The sequence below is a fragment of the Ictidomys tridecemlineatus genome, chromosome 9 (assembly GCF_052094955.1).
Source record: "Ictidomys tridecemlineatus isolate mIctTri1 chromosome 9, mIctTri1.hap1, whole genome shotgun sequence".
NCBI classification, from domain to species: Eukaryota; Metazoa; Chordata; class Mammalia; order Rodentia; family Sciuridae; genus Ictidomys; species Ictidomys tridecemlineatus.
The window spans coordinates 93,972,175-93,990,102 of NC_135485.1; the positions used below are offsets into that span (position 1 = coordinate 93,972,175).

The window sequence follows — 17,928 nt, forward strand, 5'->3', positions numbered from 1 at the left end:
TTCCATACAATGAACTCTTATTTTCAGTTTTTCCTCACTTGATTCCTTGGTGTCAAGCATTCCCTTTGCCCTCATCAGTGCATGTGTATAGAGGATGATTTTTGTTGCCCTTTTCTTTCATCTTTGCCTTTTATTTAAATTTTGCTTTTCTTACAAATTGCAAGGGTTGGACATTATACAGAGGAGCTCACAAAAATGGATGTTTAAGGGGTATCTTTTGTCGTGGATCAAAGAAAAAAAATATGGTTTTACAACTCTGGAGAGGACTAAGAATATTTTGCTGGGCACTTGCATTGCATTCCAGTCTATTTCTCTTGATTGACAGGTTACCAGTCCCCTCTGGGTGATATATCCTAAGATGAATGGTTCACTGAGAATCAGACAGCCTGGATGATAATGTTTGTTCTAGATCAAAAATTAGTAGGACTTTGTGTAATATACCTTGAAAGTAACATCTGTTGATTACTTGCCATGTATGAAGAAGGTATATTGACTATCTTGTTTAATCCTCAGATAATTCCAAGCTACTGTTACTAATTATCCCATTTTGGAAATGAGGAAACTAGAAAATAATGAAAATAAGTAACTTGCCCAACGTCAAAGAGGTAGCAAATACCAGCTCATGATTATAACCCAGTTCATCTAATTCTCCAGTCCTAGCTCAAGATATCTGTCCTCTAACAAAACTCTGGATTATCATTGTGTGTGGTCAAGGGCTTATGTACATTTTTCCCTCCTTTATCTTCCAGGAGACACAATATTCATCATTCTGAGAAAGCAGAAGCTGATCTTCCTGCACTGGTACCACCACATCACTGTGCTCCTGTACTCTTGGTACTCCTACAAAGACATGATTGCCGGGGGTGGTTGGTTCATGACTATGAACTATGGCGTGCACGCCGTGATGTACTCTTACTATGCCTTGCGGGCCGCGGGTTTCCGAGTCTCCCGGAAGTTTGCCATGTTCATCACCTTGTCCCAGATCACTCAGATGCTGATGGGCTGTGTCATTAACTACCTGGTCTTCTACTGGATGCAGCAAGACCAGTGTCACTCTCACTTTCAGAACATCTTCTGGTCCTCACTCATGTACCTCAGCTACCTTGTGCTCTTCTGCCATTTCTTCTTTGAGGCCTACATTGGCAAAATGAAGAAAACAACGAAGGCTGAATAGTGTTGGAACTGAGGAGAAAGCCATAGCTCAGGGTCATCAAGAAAAATAATAAGACAAAAGAAAATGGCACAAGGAATCACATATGGTGCAGCTAAAACAAAACAGACGAGCAGACACAAAACCCGAGGCAGCTTAGGGATAATTAGGTTGACTTAACCCAGTAAGTTTATGATCCTTTTTGGGTGAGGACTCACTGAGTGCACCTCCATCTCAAAGCACTGCTGCTGGAAGACCCCAATCCCTCTTATCTGTCTACTCTAGGACAAATGAGAACAACAGTGAGCCAGAGGCAGAGAGAGACTAACAGAAAGCAAGCAAAGGCTATTAACACTATATGAAAAACAAAAAAGTATTTACTAAGTGTTATCTTTCTCTAAGGATGAGAGAATTTTACTTTAAAAACTGTGCGAGCACACACACAATCCTTTCTGATCTTTTTTTTTTTTTTTTTTTTTGACATGAAACTGGAGCCAGTAGAAAAGATGAAAATGGAAGAGACACAGGGTTTATATCTAGGACAATGATGCTTTTGCAGAAACTCAAGCCTTTTTAAGAAAGGTTAGTTTGTTGTAGCCCCCATGAAAAAAAAGAGATGTCTTAATCATTTTTTAGTTCAACTCAAGACATAGATAGATATTTTTCCCTTCACTGCCCAGCCGCAGGCTAGTGAGTTTGCCAAAAACAGGCATAGTACTTTTCCAAGGTTCTTTCTGGGAGAATGGAAGTAATGCAACCCGGGTCTCAAAGGGGCAGCTCTCTGTACCAGAATATTTCTAATAGTTATCATTTATACTCTTAGATGAGATATGAAACATTTGTTTAGTTGTCCCAGACATTTGAATAGAACAGTAAATGCAGACTCAAAAAAAAAAACCAAAACAAACAAATAAAAATAATAATAATAATTTTTTTAAAAAAAAATTCAACCAGATGGCTTGAAAGTGCATCCTGCACTGTACGTGGAAGGGCTGAGCCCAGGATCAGTGGAGCTTGGGAAGGTGAAAAGGCATGAGCTAAAGAGCCCTCAGTAGCCAGACAGTAGGATTTTTGTGAATTTACAAAGAAATCTGCAGAGTCTCTGCCTGATTTGGGGTGAGTGCTGTTTCCACCTGGTCCACATTAGCTCCCCAAGCCATGCAGAGGTGTTCTAAGTGCCCTCTGCTGGCCAAGTGGAGATAATTAACAAACACACCATGACAAGTTTGGCTGGAAATAGTTGATAGCAATTTCAATTTCAAATGATATTAAACAACTCATCGTAGGTTTGGCCAAATCAGAAGACATCCTTCCTGCTTCAAGTCAGCTTCAGAAATTTTTTCAAAGGGACTTTTGCTCTGGAACTCAGAAAATCAATTTATTAAGAGCCATATTCTTTTTTTTAAGAAAAGAGCTAGATAATATTATCTGTAATATTTCAGTCCTCTACAAGCCAAATAAATGTGTCAATGTTCCTAGGATTTCAAAGAAGCAATTATGTAAAGTTGTTCGATGTGATATAATAGTATTTTAATTGGTTCAGTAGCTTAATGATTAGGCAAACTAGATGAAAAGGTTAGGGGCTACTACACTGCATAGATTATTATACACACATAACCACACATATATGCACACAAATGTGGGGTACACTGAACTTCAAAGCCGAAATGAGTAGTAACACATTTTCTGGCTAGCAGAAAACTGTTGTTTATCTTTCTTGCTTTATTTGAGAGTGTACAGTAAAAGGGATTTTTCAAATTATTTTTATATTATTTTAGCTTTAATTGTGCTGTCATTCATGAAACAGAGCTGCTCTGCTTTTCTGTCAGAGATGGCAAGGGCTTTTTCAGCATCTTGTTTATGTGTGGAATTTAAAAAGAATAAAGTTTTATTCCATTCTGTGTGAATGGCTTGAACAATGAACACAGAGTCCATGCAAACCAAGTCATTACTGAAAGACCTGGGAAGGGGGCTGTGCAGAGAAGAAGATGTTACGTCCATGTTAAATTATTGTGAACAGTCTATGGTGTCCTGATGTTGGTTCATAGATGAGATATGATTGATGGAAGGATGTAATGTTATTAGGGCAGAAATTGATGTGAGCTAAAAAGCTAGGTCCTGCTACAACAACTAGGATAGATTCTTAGGATGCAAACGGTCTTGAGCTTTGCAAAGACATGATACTGTGCAATAAGACTTTTTCCTTCTTAGAACAGAAAATGAGTAGACTAATTAAGACAAGAAAAAAGGCCACATATCAATTGAATTTAGTCAAAGGACCAGTCAGAGGCTCATCTAGTGGGTTTAATTATTTAATTCAGTGATTTATCATAGATTCTTTACTGCAGGTTAGAATAAAGAAATGAACATAAACCTTAAAAAAGACTCTAGGTGATGTTTCCAAAGACATTTGTCTTGATATTAAGTTCATGATTCTGTTCACTTGTAAAATAACTTAAAATTTGGGTTTACAGGTTGAAAGTCTAATAAATAGTTTTTAAACTAGCTAAATATACCTAAAGCATTTCCAGTGTTTATCATGGGAGGAAAAAAACCACACGTTTTTTTAAAAACAATTCTGGTAATATAGGTTCAGCTTACTGTTTTTAATATCTCAGCTTAGCTGCTTTAATTATATCAAGATATGAGGCTGGATCACTGGCCCATGACAAATCTGAAACCTACCAGAGAATTGACTGCCACATAGATAATCCTGCTGTCAGTTAACATTCCAGGAAAATGGGCAGGCAATTTTTATAGCTGCCCCACTGTGCTACAATAGAGTGTCTTTCTATTAAAATGAGTTTCCACTGCATTCCAATCCCAGTATGGTGAAAACATCATTCTTGGATTAAATAAAAACAAATCCTTGATTTCATATGTGTGTGTATGAAATAATTATATATACATGTATGTGTAAGTATACATATGTGTATATATATATATAAAATTTTGCACATTAGGTCTAAATATCAACCCAAATGCATGAATTTGCAATAAATTTCTAGTAAGAAACGCTCCATTCATTCAACAGGGGATTTTTTTTTTTTGAACCTTCTAGTGTTGCTTATGAGAAAAGAACGACTATTATTATTTATTTATTGTATTTATATTCAGTGCTAGGCCAAAGTACCAAGTTAAAATCATGGATTAAGGTTGTTACAGGGAATTTATTCCCGCTTTTGTAATCATACTGCACTACAAAAATTAGTGGGGAGAGGAATACTTACCTATGTATTAGTCAAGGACAATGAGAGGGTTGATTTATCCCTCTCTGTCACTTCTCCAGCTATCTATGCTTACATAAAGAGACTGGCTAGTCCAGTGACTAACCTCTTGACTCCAGTCCAAAATTTCATTTGAGTGGGTAGAATTGAATGGAAAAGGCAGTAGGAACCTGGGAGAACGTTTCTAGCCAAGAGACCCATGGAAAATATTTTTAAATCCAGTGTAGTATCTTCAGGATAAGATAAACCCTGTCACCTCTGAGTAACAAAGCACCTGGAGTCAGCTACAGAAGGCTGGCCATATTCCCAAACCACTGAATTACCTGGGTGAGAGAGCATGCTCAGATAATCTTCTTTTCCTTGTTCTGATAGAACTGGCTCAGCTCAGAGACTATGTGTCACACAACTAAGCCAACAATGGCACATTCTGAAGGCTAATGATTCTTTAGCAGATTTGTTGTACTGTCCAATGTTTATTGTAGGAAACTGCTAGGAGAATGGAGAAGACCAAATAGACTTGGCCTCCCAAGCTTCAGAATATGGTCCATGCCCACATCTCTTAGACACTTTCCAGAAAAAGCTTCCATCCTGAAAAGTAACACTGTGAGAATACCATGATGAAAGCCCAGAACTTTCCAGCAGCCAATGTTATCTTTTCCCACTCTTTGTTTTCAAAATAAATATTTTGCTATCAACTTGGGATGATGGTAGAGCCTATGTTCATGGTATGAGTCATTGTTTCCCAGAGCTCTTTAAAGTTGTTCCTCTGCCCATTTCTTTGTGCCATCCAGAAGAAATTTCATTAAGACCAGACCACAGCATTTAACCTGTCACATGCACATTAAAATGATAAAAGTGATGCCCTATCTTGATCTGACAATCAGTATGAAGTGGTAGGTACTAGTTTGCCAATAAGCCAGCCACTTCTGTATGCTGGTACCTGACAGTCATACAAAACAGGTGACAGTGTAGTTACAGCATTTTTCTGGAATGCTGGTTTTGACAGATGCTGTTATAAACATCTGTGAGCCAAATGGCAGAATATTGCGGAAGAGGCCAGTTGAGTACACCTGCATACTGTATCAAAGAATACCATAAGCCTGTTGAATCATCAAGTGACTTTCCTCATCCTCAAATACTTTGAAAATTCAGGGTTCACAGAAGTGGGGCAGGATCCCCAGACTTCCTTTCCTCCTGCGTTCCACTTCTTTAAAAAAGTGACAAGTTGTTCTTGCAGCCCAGGTGGACAGCAGGACCACATCCGTGAGTGGATTTGGTGAGGTCTCAGTTACAGCACTTTAATTTTAGGTCAGGCCGGTGACAGTCTCACGATCAGATAGACGTCCCTGGAAGCCCATACCCACAACTGTATTGTAGGAAACTCCTGATGTTACTGTTTAAAGAAACTGGTTCCATAAATCAGTCAAAGCCACCTTTGTAACCAGTTAGGACACAACTGAAGGGTCCCGCCTTGTATTGATATATAAGAGCTGTTGTTTTCCCAATGTTTGGTGGCACTTGTGACTTTTTTCTTCCATTGGACAAAAATCAAGGTTACAGAGGCAGTCTGACAGTGCTTTCTGGTCATGTTCATTTCAGACAAGTCTGCTGGTCTGGGGATGTTCAGGCAGGAGGCTGCTTGCTACTACCTTGAAGACCGCCTGAAAATTCAGCTTCTTAGGGGCCTCAGGGCCTGTGTTTAGAGACAAACCCACCCATCAAAGCCTCACAGAGCAAATCACAGCAATGTTGAAATTGTTATTTTCAAGTGCTTATTTCACTACATTAAAAGAAATATTTTTTTTGGTGTATTAAGATTAAAAATAAAATCATAACTTTTGATTTAAAATCAAACTGTTTCTGGTTTCCTTTATCACTTGTTTTGGGTAGTTCAAGGGGAACTTCCAGAGCACTATGGATTTGTCAGAATGCTCAGAAAGGCCATTTCCATACTTGATGCTCCTGTGCTTATAGAAGATGAGTGACTAAAACTCCCTCTGGATTCCCTGACAGCCCAGTAATGATGGAGTCCTCAAATACACTGACTAAAGACCCACAAAGTGTTTAGCTCTTCAGTTAAGCCTCTTATGGGTGTGACATTTTACGAATTACATGTCTTCCACATCTGTGAGCTCACTGGAGCAGTCTTAATGGGGCACATAGTCTAAATCAGATCCAGTGTTATACAGCGGGGGAAAGAGCTGGTTAGATCCAGAGTGGCAGAGGTAAAAGGAATGAGATTTGAACATAATCTCCTTAGCTTCAATTTCATTGCAGTTGTTTAATCTTTGGAAATAGACTATAGAAATGAATAAAAATTCCAATGTCCTACACTGAACCTTGCCATAGCATCCGACAAAGTAATTCAGCACAGAATATATTGGGGAAGAAATTTAGCAAGCACACAATCTCCTTAGCACTGGCTCAGGATGTCACACACCTAACAGCTCTCAGCAGTGGCAATCCAAGTCATCCATTCCCTGGCCCTGAAATAATGTGGCCTTCAAATTCCAGTGTTTGGTATATTATTTTGCATACTACATGACTTAGGTTTTCATCACTCCATGGTAACAGCTGGCAGGAGGAGGAAAGAAAGAGGAGAAGAGGCTCTCCCCTTCTCAGATATTGTCCTTGAAGAGTTACCTTGCCCAGAACAGCGAAAGAAAAAGCTGCTTTTATGTGAACTGCAGACTGTGAACTTCGGAGCCCCTCCCTTTACATGCTGGGTATAAAACTCTGAAATCCCTGAACTTGGGGTTCAGGGGATTAATTGATCACAGCAAAAGCTGTGTCCTCTGAACCTGGCTGCAGCCAAATAAAACTGTTTCCTGCTATCTTCCCTGCCTTGCCTCGTTTGTCCCTACAAGAGCTCCTCATGGTAAACTGGCTCTGGAAAAGTTCCCTGCATTCCCAGCATATTCTCTGGGTGTCCTAACAGGGAGCTATCTTGAAAAGGTCCTGTCTGAGCCCCTGAATGTTCCTGTCTTTCTGTCTCTGTGCCCCTACAGTGATACAACTAAACTAGCTCACCAGGAGGCCGCCTTAAAAGTTAGTTTGAACCCAGAACAGAGCCTCTGACACAAACCAGCTGAGAATTCTATGTGCTGGGAAACTGGACTGCAAGAATCTGGAAACTGAGATGTCACACAGGAGCTAAGTCTTGGAACACCAGTCAGGAGTGGTGGACTGCCCCCTAGCACAGGTGGTGGAGACTCCCTAGTGTCTCCCTGTCCTTCGGGTGTACAACACAAAAAGCACTGGACAGAACCCTGTGTCAGACAATCACTGTGGTGGTGACATGCTGCAGGGTCAGGGTCTTCCCAGCTCTTGGAGTATGCAAGCCAAATAACTCCAGAGTAAATATGAGCCTTGTCAGATCAGGCGGGGCAGGCAGTGACCAAAGGAGGCAGATTTAAAAGGGCCACTGAACAGGCTTTATTGAGATATCACTCCCAGGCGGAACTTGATCAGACCCACAGAGGGGACAGGGGAAGGGTCTGAGGAGAAACCATGTGGAAGCTCGACCGGACTGGACTTTTATGGGTCTTACAGCAGGAAGGGAAGGGCTTGGGACAGGAAAAGGTGTTTCTAGGGTCCCTTGCCCCCTTGGAGTTGGTCAGGGGAGTTGGCTGAACTCCAGGGTTGGCCAGGGGATCCTGCTGATTGACAGGAGTTAGTCAGGAGATCTGGCTGATTGACAGGCATTTCCGCCGGCATCTGATTGATGTTCTTTTCTGGCGCGGGTTGCTTTGTTCTAAGTTGCCACTAAGTCGCCACTACCGACCTAACAAGCCTGGGGAGCTGATTTCCACCCTGGCTCATCCTGGCTTGAGCCACATACCACTCCCACTGGTCACTATGCAAGCAACACAAGGGAAAGAAGAAATGTAGAAGCCCCAGGCTTTACTCGCTCTAAGGGGTGCATAGCTAAGAAGACAGAAAGAAGGTCTCAATGAAGCCAGAATTAGGCAGTACAGATATGTAAATCAAGGTCAGACTGAGTCAGGCCAATTTTGAGGGAGTCCCAGGAAGTTGGAGACTGTCCCCAGAAGGACTGAAATATTAATTCCTTCAGAGCCCTTCCTCCACCCTTATCAAGAACCTGCACCTGCTCCAACCTGTTGCTTAGGCAACCTGTCCCAGGAATTGCCCCTCCCTACAGGGAGCTATAAAGTTGTTAATGAATGTGCCTTGGGCTGCACCATCCTGCCCTTCCCCCTTCAGCCCACCTGTTTCCCACCTTTGGGCCATTCCACAGAGCATTCCTTGACCTAGTCTTGAAAGCAGGAAGGAGAAAGTTAAGGAGAAGAGGGCAGGAGAGCAAAGGAAGCCTAGGACATATAAAAAGGGCAGAACACCTCGCTTCTGGGGATACTAGGATACCAGCTATGGCCCCCTTCTCCCTCCAGGGGGGAAGTCTGTGTTACCCCTTTTTAAACAAACCCTGCTTTAAGGATGCTTGCCTCCACGTGCTTCTCTAATGTTCAAACTTCAACATGTGAGGAAGTAGAACTGGCCACCAATAACCGGTGGCATCGCCATCAGTGCAGGGTGCCAACATCCACCCCTGCTGGCACAATTGAACACCTTGGCAGAGAGGAAATATTTATTTCTTATTAATGCTTTCTTTTGTAGCTACTGTTTTGTATTTGTGTATTTTATATCTTTCTCCTCCTCTACTTCCTCCCTCTCCTTTTAATATTTAATTTTAATCTTTTTTTAACCATTTTTTTTAGTTGTAGAGGGACTCAATACTTTTATTTATTTATTTGCTTGTTTGTTTTATTTATTATGTGGTGATGAGGATCGAACTCCGTGCCTCACCTGTGCTAGGCCAGCGCTCTACCACTGAGCCACAACCTCAGCCCCATATGTAACTTTTTCCTCTTTTGCCTTTTTCCACTTTTTAAAAAACTTTCTCCTGCCTTCCTTACTTTTTCTTTTTCACTTTTAAACTTTTTAATTTTCTTTCCTTATCTTTTCCATTTAAATTTTTGTTTCTTTTTTTTAATAATCTCCATTTTATTGTACCATACACAAGTCTTTTCAATTCCCCCATTATTGATTTTTTTATATTTTTATTGGTGTATTATGATTGTTTTCCTTTTTTTTTTTTTAAGAGAGAGAGAGAGAGAGAGAGAATTTCTTTTTTTAATGTTTATTTTTTAGTTCTTGGCAGACACAATATCTTTGTTTTGTATGTGGTGCTGAGGATCGAACCCGGGCCGCACGCAAGCCAGGCGAGCGCGCTACCGCTTGAGCCACATCCCCAGCCCTATAATTGTTTTTCATTTTTTTTAAAAGGGGTGGAATCAGATTTATCTACTTTTTTATTTGGGTCTTCCATTTAATTCTTTTTTATTATTAGTTCTAATCAGTTGTATATGACAGCAGAAATCTTTTCAATTCATTGTACACAAATGAATCAGAAGTTTTCACTTTTTTGGTTGTGCATTTTTTATTTGATCTTTAAAATAGACTTATTTTTCTTTTTAGTTTATTCTATACTATTTTTGTCCCTTTTATATTGTAATTGAGGCTTCTTATTTTTTAATCCAATTTGTGGTTTTGTTGTTATTTGTTTTCTTGTGGTGCTGAGAATCAAGCCTTTTGCTTTCAGCAAATTGGGTGTCCTTTGAACCACTGAGCTACATTCCCAGCCCAGCTCAGAGAAATCTCATTTTATTCCAGCCACAACCCAGCCCCACTTGAACCTTGATGGATACTTCAAACTAAAATAGGGGACATTAAAGCCCCCAGCCATCCAAGTGGACCAAAGAAGGCATGGCTGTGGAGGGAGGGCTGAAATCCTGCTTCTGGACATTCACTTTCATAGCAAAAGCAGAGAGAAATAACACAACAGATGTGAGGTCACATCTGTTGAAGAAAGAATGAATAGAATGCACAAGATCTCTGGAACACTGTTAAAAGACCAAACACGCACACACACACACACACACACACACGTTAAGAACAGACACAGAATAGCAACAGACCAAACTCATAGAAAAACCTATTCAGTGAAATAAAAGTAGAAAATTTCCTAATTTTTTGCAAAGACATGGACATGTAGTTACGGGATTCATTTAGAACCCTACCTAGAAATGACAGAAAAGAACTTCTCCATGACACATTATAGTTAAACTGCCAAAAGTACAGAACAAAGAAAATATCACAAGCTGCAGGAGAATCATGCCAAATCACATTAAAGGCAAATTCCCTAGGATAATAGCAGATTTCTCAGCAGCAATTCTAAAGACCAGGAGGACATGCAATGCTGTATTTCAAGTCATGAAATAAAATAACTGCCAGCCTAGATTACTGCACACAGCAAAGTTATTCTTCAAAGCCCAAGGATAAATAAACACCTTCCATAATAAGCAAAAAACTAAGAAAATTCAAGATCACTAAACAGCATTACAGAGGATACTTTAGGGAATTCTACCCCCAGAGGAGGAAGAGAAATAAACACAATCATTCGAACACAGGAAATAAGAAGTCTCACTAGAAGAGTAGATAAGAAAATGAGAATTAGGAAAGAATCAAATATATTAACACACAAAACCATTAAACCTCTAAGCCAAGTGAGAATAAAAAGAAATGAACATGGAATATTAAAAACGACCATAAGAAAACAATAAAATGACAGGACCAAGTACATATCTTTCAATAATAACCCTTAATGTAAATGTTCTTACTTTTTCAACTGAAAGATGCAGACTGGCTGATTAAAAAGCAAGACCCAACAGTATGCTGCCAGCAAGAAACTTATCTCAGCAGTGAAGACACAGACTGAAAGTGAAAGGATAAAAAATGATAGTCCAGGGCTGGGGATGTGGCTCAAGTGGGGATGTGGCTCAAGTGGTAACGCTCTCACCTGGCATGTGCGGGGCACAGGGTTCGATCCTCAGCACCACATAAAAATAAAATAAAGATGTTGTGTCCACCGAAAACTGAAAAATAAATATTAAAAAATTATCTTCTCTCTCTCTCTCTCAAAAAAAAATGATAGTCCAAGGAAATGGAATCCAAAAGCAAGCAAGAATAATTATATTTGACAAAACAGACTTTAAACTAAAATCAGAAGAGACAAAAAAAGGCCTCTACATATTTAGCAATGAAAAAATTCAAGATGATGTAGTGTTTATAAATATATTTAGACATCAAATATTGCAAAACCCAATTTTAATAAAACAAACACTACTGCACATAAAAGGAGAGAGAAACCCGAAATAATGGTACCAGGTGACTTCAATACCCCACTCTCATCAATAGGTGAGAAAAAAAAGTCAACAAAGAAATATCAGAGTTGAGTTACACTGTAGAACAACAGTTGGACTTGGAAGACAACTGCAGAATATTCCACTCAACAGCCACAGACTATACATTCTTTTCATCAAAGCATGGAACATTTTCTAAAATAAATCATATATGTTAGGTCATAAAGCAAGTCTTAACAAATTTTTAAAATATTAAATAATTTCTTACTTTTTTTTTCAGATCGAAATGGAACAAAACTAGAAACAGCAAGAGAAACTCTAGAAGTTATGCAAATATGAAGATTTAACAGTACATTTTTGAACAGTGGATCACTGAAGAAATTGGTTAGTAGGATTAAAAATTTCTAGAATTAAATGAAAATGGAAAGAATATACCAAAATCTGTGGAATATAATTAAAGCAATACTAAGAGGGAAGTGTATAGCTGTAAGTATCTATGTTAAAAAGACAGAGAGATCTCAACTAAATAACCTAATAATACATCTCAAGGTCTTAGAAAACCCTGAACAAACTGAAGCCAAAATTAGTAGTGAAAAGGAATAATAAAAATAAGAGAAGAAACAAATGAAGTAGAAACTAATAGAAAAATACAATAATACAATGGAACAATAAACAGTTCTTTGAAAAGAGAAACAAAATCAGAAACCCTTAGTTAAACTAACCAAAAGAAATGATACTGCTTATTATTAGAGATTTTACGGAATATTTTGAAAAACCATATACCAATAAACAGAAAAATCTAGAAAATATGGACAAATTTCTAGTCACATCTTATCTAGCAAAATTGCACTAAGAAGATATTTAAAGACCTAAACATATCAATAACAAACAGTGAGATTAAAGCAATAAAAAAAAAAAGTCTCCCAACAAAGAAAAGCCCAGGAACAGACAGATTCATGAAGAATTTTGCTAGATTTTTAATGAAGAACTAACACCAATGCTCTTAGCACTAGTCCATAAAATAGAGAAGGAAGAAGTCCTTCCAACTTCATTCTACAAAGCCAGTATTAACCTATTACAAAACCTGCCCTTCCAATTCATTCTACAAAGCCAGTGTTAACCTATTACAAAACCTGACAAAGACACACACACACACACACACACACACACACACACACACAAACTAGACCAATATCCTTGATGAATGTAGATGCAAAAATCTTTTCTAAAATTTTTGCACATCAAATTCAACAGCAATTAAAAAAGATCATAGGGCTGGGGATGTGGCTTAAGTGGTAGCGCGCTCGCCTGGCATGCGTGCCGCCCGGGTTGGATCCTCAGCACACATACAAAGAAAGATGTTGTGTCTGCCAAAAACTAAAAAACAAATATTAAAATTCTCTCTCTCTCTCTCTCTCTCTCTCTCTCTCTCTCTCTCTCTCTCTCTCTCTTTAAAAAAATAAAAATTAAAAATTAAAAAGATCATAGTTGAATACTTCAATCAGAACCTCAATAGCTCAGGAGTCAAAAGGAAGAATTTACAAATGGGCTCACATCAAATTAAAAAGCTTCTACATAGCAAAGAAAATAATCAACAGAATAAAGAAACAATCTAAAGAGTGGGAAAAAAATCTTTGCCAACTATTCACCTGACAGTGGATTAATATCCAGAATATATGAAAAACACAAAAAGCTTAAAATACAAAAGAACAAGTGTTCCAATTTAAAAATGGGTAAATAATCTGAACCTCCACATCTCAAAGAAGTACAAATGGCCAAGAAATACTTGAAAAAAATCATCAATATCTTCAATCATTAAGGAAATGTAAATCAAAACTACACTGTGATTTCATCTTACCCTAATCAGAATAGCTATTTCTAAAACAAATAAACAACAACAACAACAAATAACAAATACTGGCAAAGACATGGAGGGAAAAGAACCCTTATACACTGTGGGTGGGAATGCAAAGTAGAACAGCCCCTATGGAAAACAGTGTGGTGATTCCTCAAAAAACTAAAAATAGAAATACCATATGATCCAGCTATACTAATCCTGGGTACTTATGTAAAAGAAATGAAGTCAGCATTCAAAAGATGTATCTGCATACCCATGTTCACTGTAGCACTATTAACCATAGTCAAGATATGTATTCAAGGGCTAGGGATATAGCTCAGTTAGTAGAGTGCTTGCCTCACATGCACAAGGCACAGGGTTCAATACCCAGAACCATCAGCCATAGGAAGGATAAAATCATGTCATTTGCAGGAAAATGAATAGAATTGGAGGACATCATATAAAGCTAAATTAGCCAGACACAGAAAGGCAAGTATTGTCTGTTTTCTCTCATATGTATTGGGAAAAAAAAGAAAAAGAATGACCTTGAAGTACAATTGGGACTATTAAGAAAGGGGAAGAGGATTAGGGAGAGAGAGGAAGAAGGGAGAGCAAAAGAGGGTAGAAGTGTGGGGGTGGACATACTCTAAGCATAATATGTGCATGTATGAAAATTCACAGTGAAGCCCATTAACTTGTACAATTAATACATGCTAATAATTGTAATAAAATAATAATAAATTAAAAATGAGAATAGAACACCTACTTCTAGAGAAGGGACTATGTGATATAGCAACAATGAAAATCATTTGTCTGATTGGCATTCCTTCCAACAGATAAAATTCAAAGATCTTTTAATGAATTTAAGCTACATTTGCTGTGAAGGTACTGAATAGTTCAAAAATAATTATGCATAGAGTAGGATAAAATACTCATGCAACGGTATTGCTTTTTGAGCACCAAAAATGTTTTCAACAAATTTTATGGGCTTATATCAGTGCTTGTGCAGTGGTTTTCCAATATACCCAAAGATGGCACAGAAGATGGGAACATTTAATAGGGAAGGCTCATGTCATTATACATCAAATCACAGAAGCATTTCAAATACAGCAGTGCCATACAGAAAACAAATGTGAACATATTCTTCAAGGAAAGTCATGTCCTAAGGAAAAAGGGAGCTATTTGTTACGTAAGATTTCAAAATATACTTAACGATTGTGAAATCTGCCAGTTTTGATGATATCCCTCCAAGCAATTACCCATAATCTATTTCTGCAATATCTTTTTTATATCAAGTTTTCTTTTTTTTCTTTAAATTTTAAATTTAAAATATCCCATTAATTCAGATCATCAGCATTTTTTTTTTACAATTTGCTGTTGTGTGTTCCATCCTTGCATAATTTCCAGTATTGAAGGTTATAAATTGTGTAAAGACTTTTTATAGAATTTTAATCTGTTTTTTGCAATTTGACTCTACAATAGTGCATCATTATGTCATTGATTTTGTATGTGAACATTCTGCATGTATGTAAAAATAGTGCAAATTCCTCAGTAAACAAAGAGATGTCCTTTTTGTACATCAGCATTTGCATTTATACCTTTGCAAGAGAGAAAATTTCTCCAGTTCTTTGGTTTACTGCACTTTAGAGTGGCGACCCATATTTTATTTATTTATTTTTTTAAATCTTGTCAAGAGACTCAGATTGTCCATCAAAGTATTTCAGATAATTGCAATAATATAGTTAGTGACAATTAAGTGCCAACCTCAGTGATATGAGTTTATACATTTCACTTTTTGACCTATTTCTTCATGAAACTATTAAAACTGTTAACTGTTTAAACTAGTGCAATAGTTGTTATTATTCCTCAGTACTTACGCGTGCAAAACATGTATTTGTTGGGGCTGGGGTTATGGCTCAGTGGTAGAGTGCTTGCCTAGCATGTGTGAGGCACTGGGTTTGATTCTCAGCACCACATATAAATAAATAAAGGTACAGTGTCCACTTACAACTAAAAACTATTAAAAACAATATATATGTGTGTGTTTATATATGTATGTTATCATTGACTAATTTGGGGGTAACATGTCCTATGAAGTATTCTGTCATGTTTTTATGTTTCTCAAATAATTTTCTTTAAATGTAAAAAATAAAGAAAAAGAAAAATAGCTAAAAATATACCTTTTATAGTTTCTACTTTTCATTGTTTTTCATCTAATAGTTGAAGGCAGGAATCTTGGGACTTGGTCTTATTTACTTGTGCAACACAGAGGATGCATTTCTGTAGAAAAGATCCTACACACACTATGGAAATGCCATATTAGCTAAGGGTTAAACACATGTGACAGCCCCCTCCTGACACACTTCTGTCCTCTCCCTACTGGATTCTGTAATCTTTGGTATTTTCGGCCCCCCAGGGTGAAAACCCTGCACGGCACTCTGGGGTTTCACACACAGCTTCCTTTTCTATTGACTACACTAATTCCTTTCATATTAGAAGGAAAATCTGTCCCCCTGGGTGTTTCTCTGCTATGTTTTATTTATGAAAACTCCAGTAGATGTTTCTTAGCCAACATCTATGAAGAGAAGGAAAACAGTGTTCCCTCTCTCTGCAGCCTCCACTGCTCAGAGTTATATGAGAGTTACTATAAGTTACCATACCATTTTTGCAAAATAAGCACTTAATCTCTGAATTAAAAACCATTCTAGTTTCAACTGAGTTTTAGAATCCATAAAACCAGAAACATAAATAAACCTACTGAATTTCCAAATGACTTAAGCAGCCGCGCCAACACATTGGTTCATTTACATGTAAGCCGAATTTCCCTAGGACCCACCAAAACATAGAGGCAACCTTTTTTTTGCTGGTTTGTAGCTCCCACAGATACATGTTATCTGACTTCCTGCCAAGTCCCTTGCATCTAATTCTGAAAATTGCCAGGAGAGAAGACAAGCTGTCTCATAGTACCTATTAGAAATTTCTGTTAGTGGTCAACTCTAACCCATCCCCACAAGGCTTGGTTGTTGTTCTCTCTACTGGGCCTTAAAATCTCTCCTTCTACAGGGGAAGGTTCAGAAGTTTCCAGAAGGCATCCTCCACCTCTTGGACAGGCACATCTCCCTTTGCCCTGCAGTTGCAAGATGCCTCTTTCCCCTTGGTTACGTGCTGTGTGAGAAAGGGGCCCACCCCACTCTACTCAGGAACCAGACCTGCATCCCTCCTCCACACTGCTAAAAGGTTGAGCTCCTGGGATCAGTTTTTTTTTTCTTCCATGTGGATTAGTGCTCTCCCTGGAGTGTCCTTGCCCCTCTGGTGAATAGTCTCCAGGGGCCAACTTGCCCAGATATTATCTGAGACAAGCAGAGTTTTCTCTCTAGAAGCCCCAGCTGTCCTGCAAACATCCCACTGGTCCCCATTATTTGCTCTATAATAGGAGCAGACATTTCCTAGATTCACTTAAACTCATCGCAGGCTACTTGATACATGTGTCAAGAGGTAATGGAGTACAAAGGTACTTAAATCAATACAAGTCCATGCTTTTTCAGTGAAAATTGACTTTTTGAATTAAAAAGAAAAATCTGCAGGAAGTTACAATAATTACTTAGTCTGTATTTACTCCTGACTCATGGGCTCCACGTGGGCCCATTTCCTGTCCAGGTGAGTGAGCCCCTGTTGTGTGTTCTCACAGAACTGGTTTTTTTTTTCTACTTTATGGGACTTATTATTGCAGTAAATGAATAATTGGTTATTTGTGAACTAGCTAACTAATGTTTGCCTTCTCTAGTGGGTTACAAAATATTCAGGATAGGAATCAACTTTTGCATGTTCTTCCCCAAAACTCCAGGGTCTGAGAGAGAGAGAGAAATATTTATGAAAGAATAAATAAATGTAATGTGTGCCATAATAGATGTCTATCCTTTCCTCCTCATCTGTGTAGTGCATGTGTGCTTGTGTGTGTGTGTGTGTGTGTGTGCATGCGCGTGTGTGCATGAATCCTGGTGCTTTCTTCATTGTATGCTTCTAAAAAGGCAATACTGTCTTGAGCCATTAGATTATGAAGATTTCCTTGTTCTAATGGAAATTTTACACTTTCCCATAGTATAGTGGCTGTGATTAGCAAAGTTCTTATTTAAGACTTCAGAACACAGACTGGAGTTCAACTGCCATCTGCTTGGGGCTAGTTATTTGACCACACTGTGCCTCAGTTTCCTCATTTGTATAAAGGGGATAACGATGATACCTACTGCATACAATTATTGTAAGGATTAAACAAGATGGTACTTGTGAAGCCCTTAGCATAGTACTCAGCACTTGGTATACAGTAATTGCTCAATAGATATTAACTCTTACTAGTACTGTTATTCCTCCTTTCTGGGTGGTCTACACATGAGCCTCCATTTATTCTTCACCATCTACTATAGAACTATTTGCCTACAGAACTTTTCTCTCTGTTCTTTGTTTTTAACACAAACTATAAACAAAACATCTTCTCCA

General features: G+C 38.2%; 1 protein-coding gene across 4 annotated transcripts in view; it reads left to right on the top strand.

Moving 5' to 3' along the window:
- Elovl6 (ELOVL fatty acid elongase 6) overlaps positions 1–5,077 on the top strand; it is a 122,224-nt gene extending 117,147 nt beyond the window's left edge. For all 4 annotated transcript variants that reach the window (XM_013360686.4, XM_040292995.2, XM_021729660.3 and 1 more), the window contains one exon: positions 750–5,077. In XM_013360686.4, the coding sequence (XP_013216140.1) occupies positions 750–1,174 (425 nt within the window). In that variant the 3' untranslated portion in view covers positions 1,175–5,077. The remainder of the gene's footprint in view (positions 1–749) is intronic.
- Positions 5,078–17,928: the final 12,851 nt, after the last annotated feature.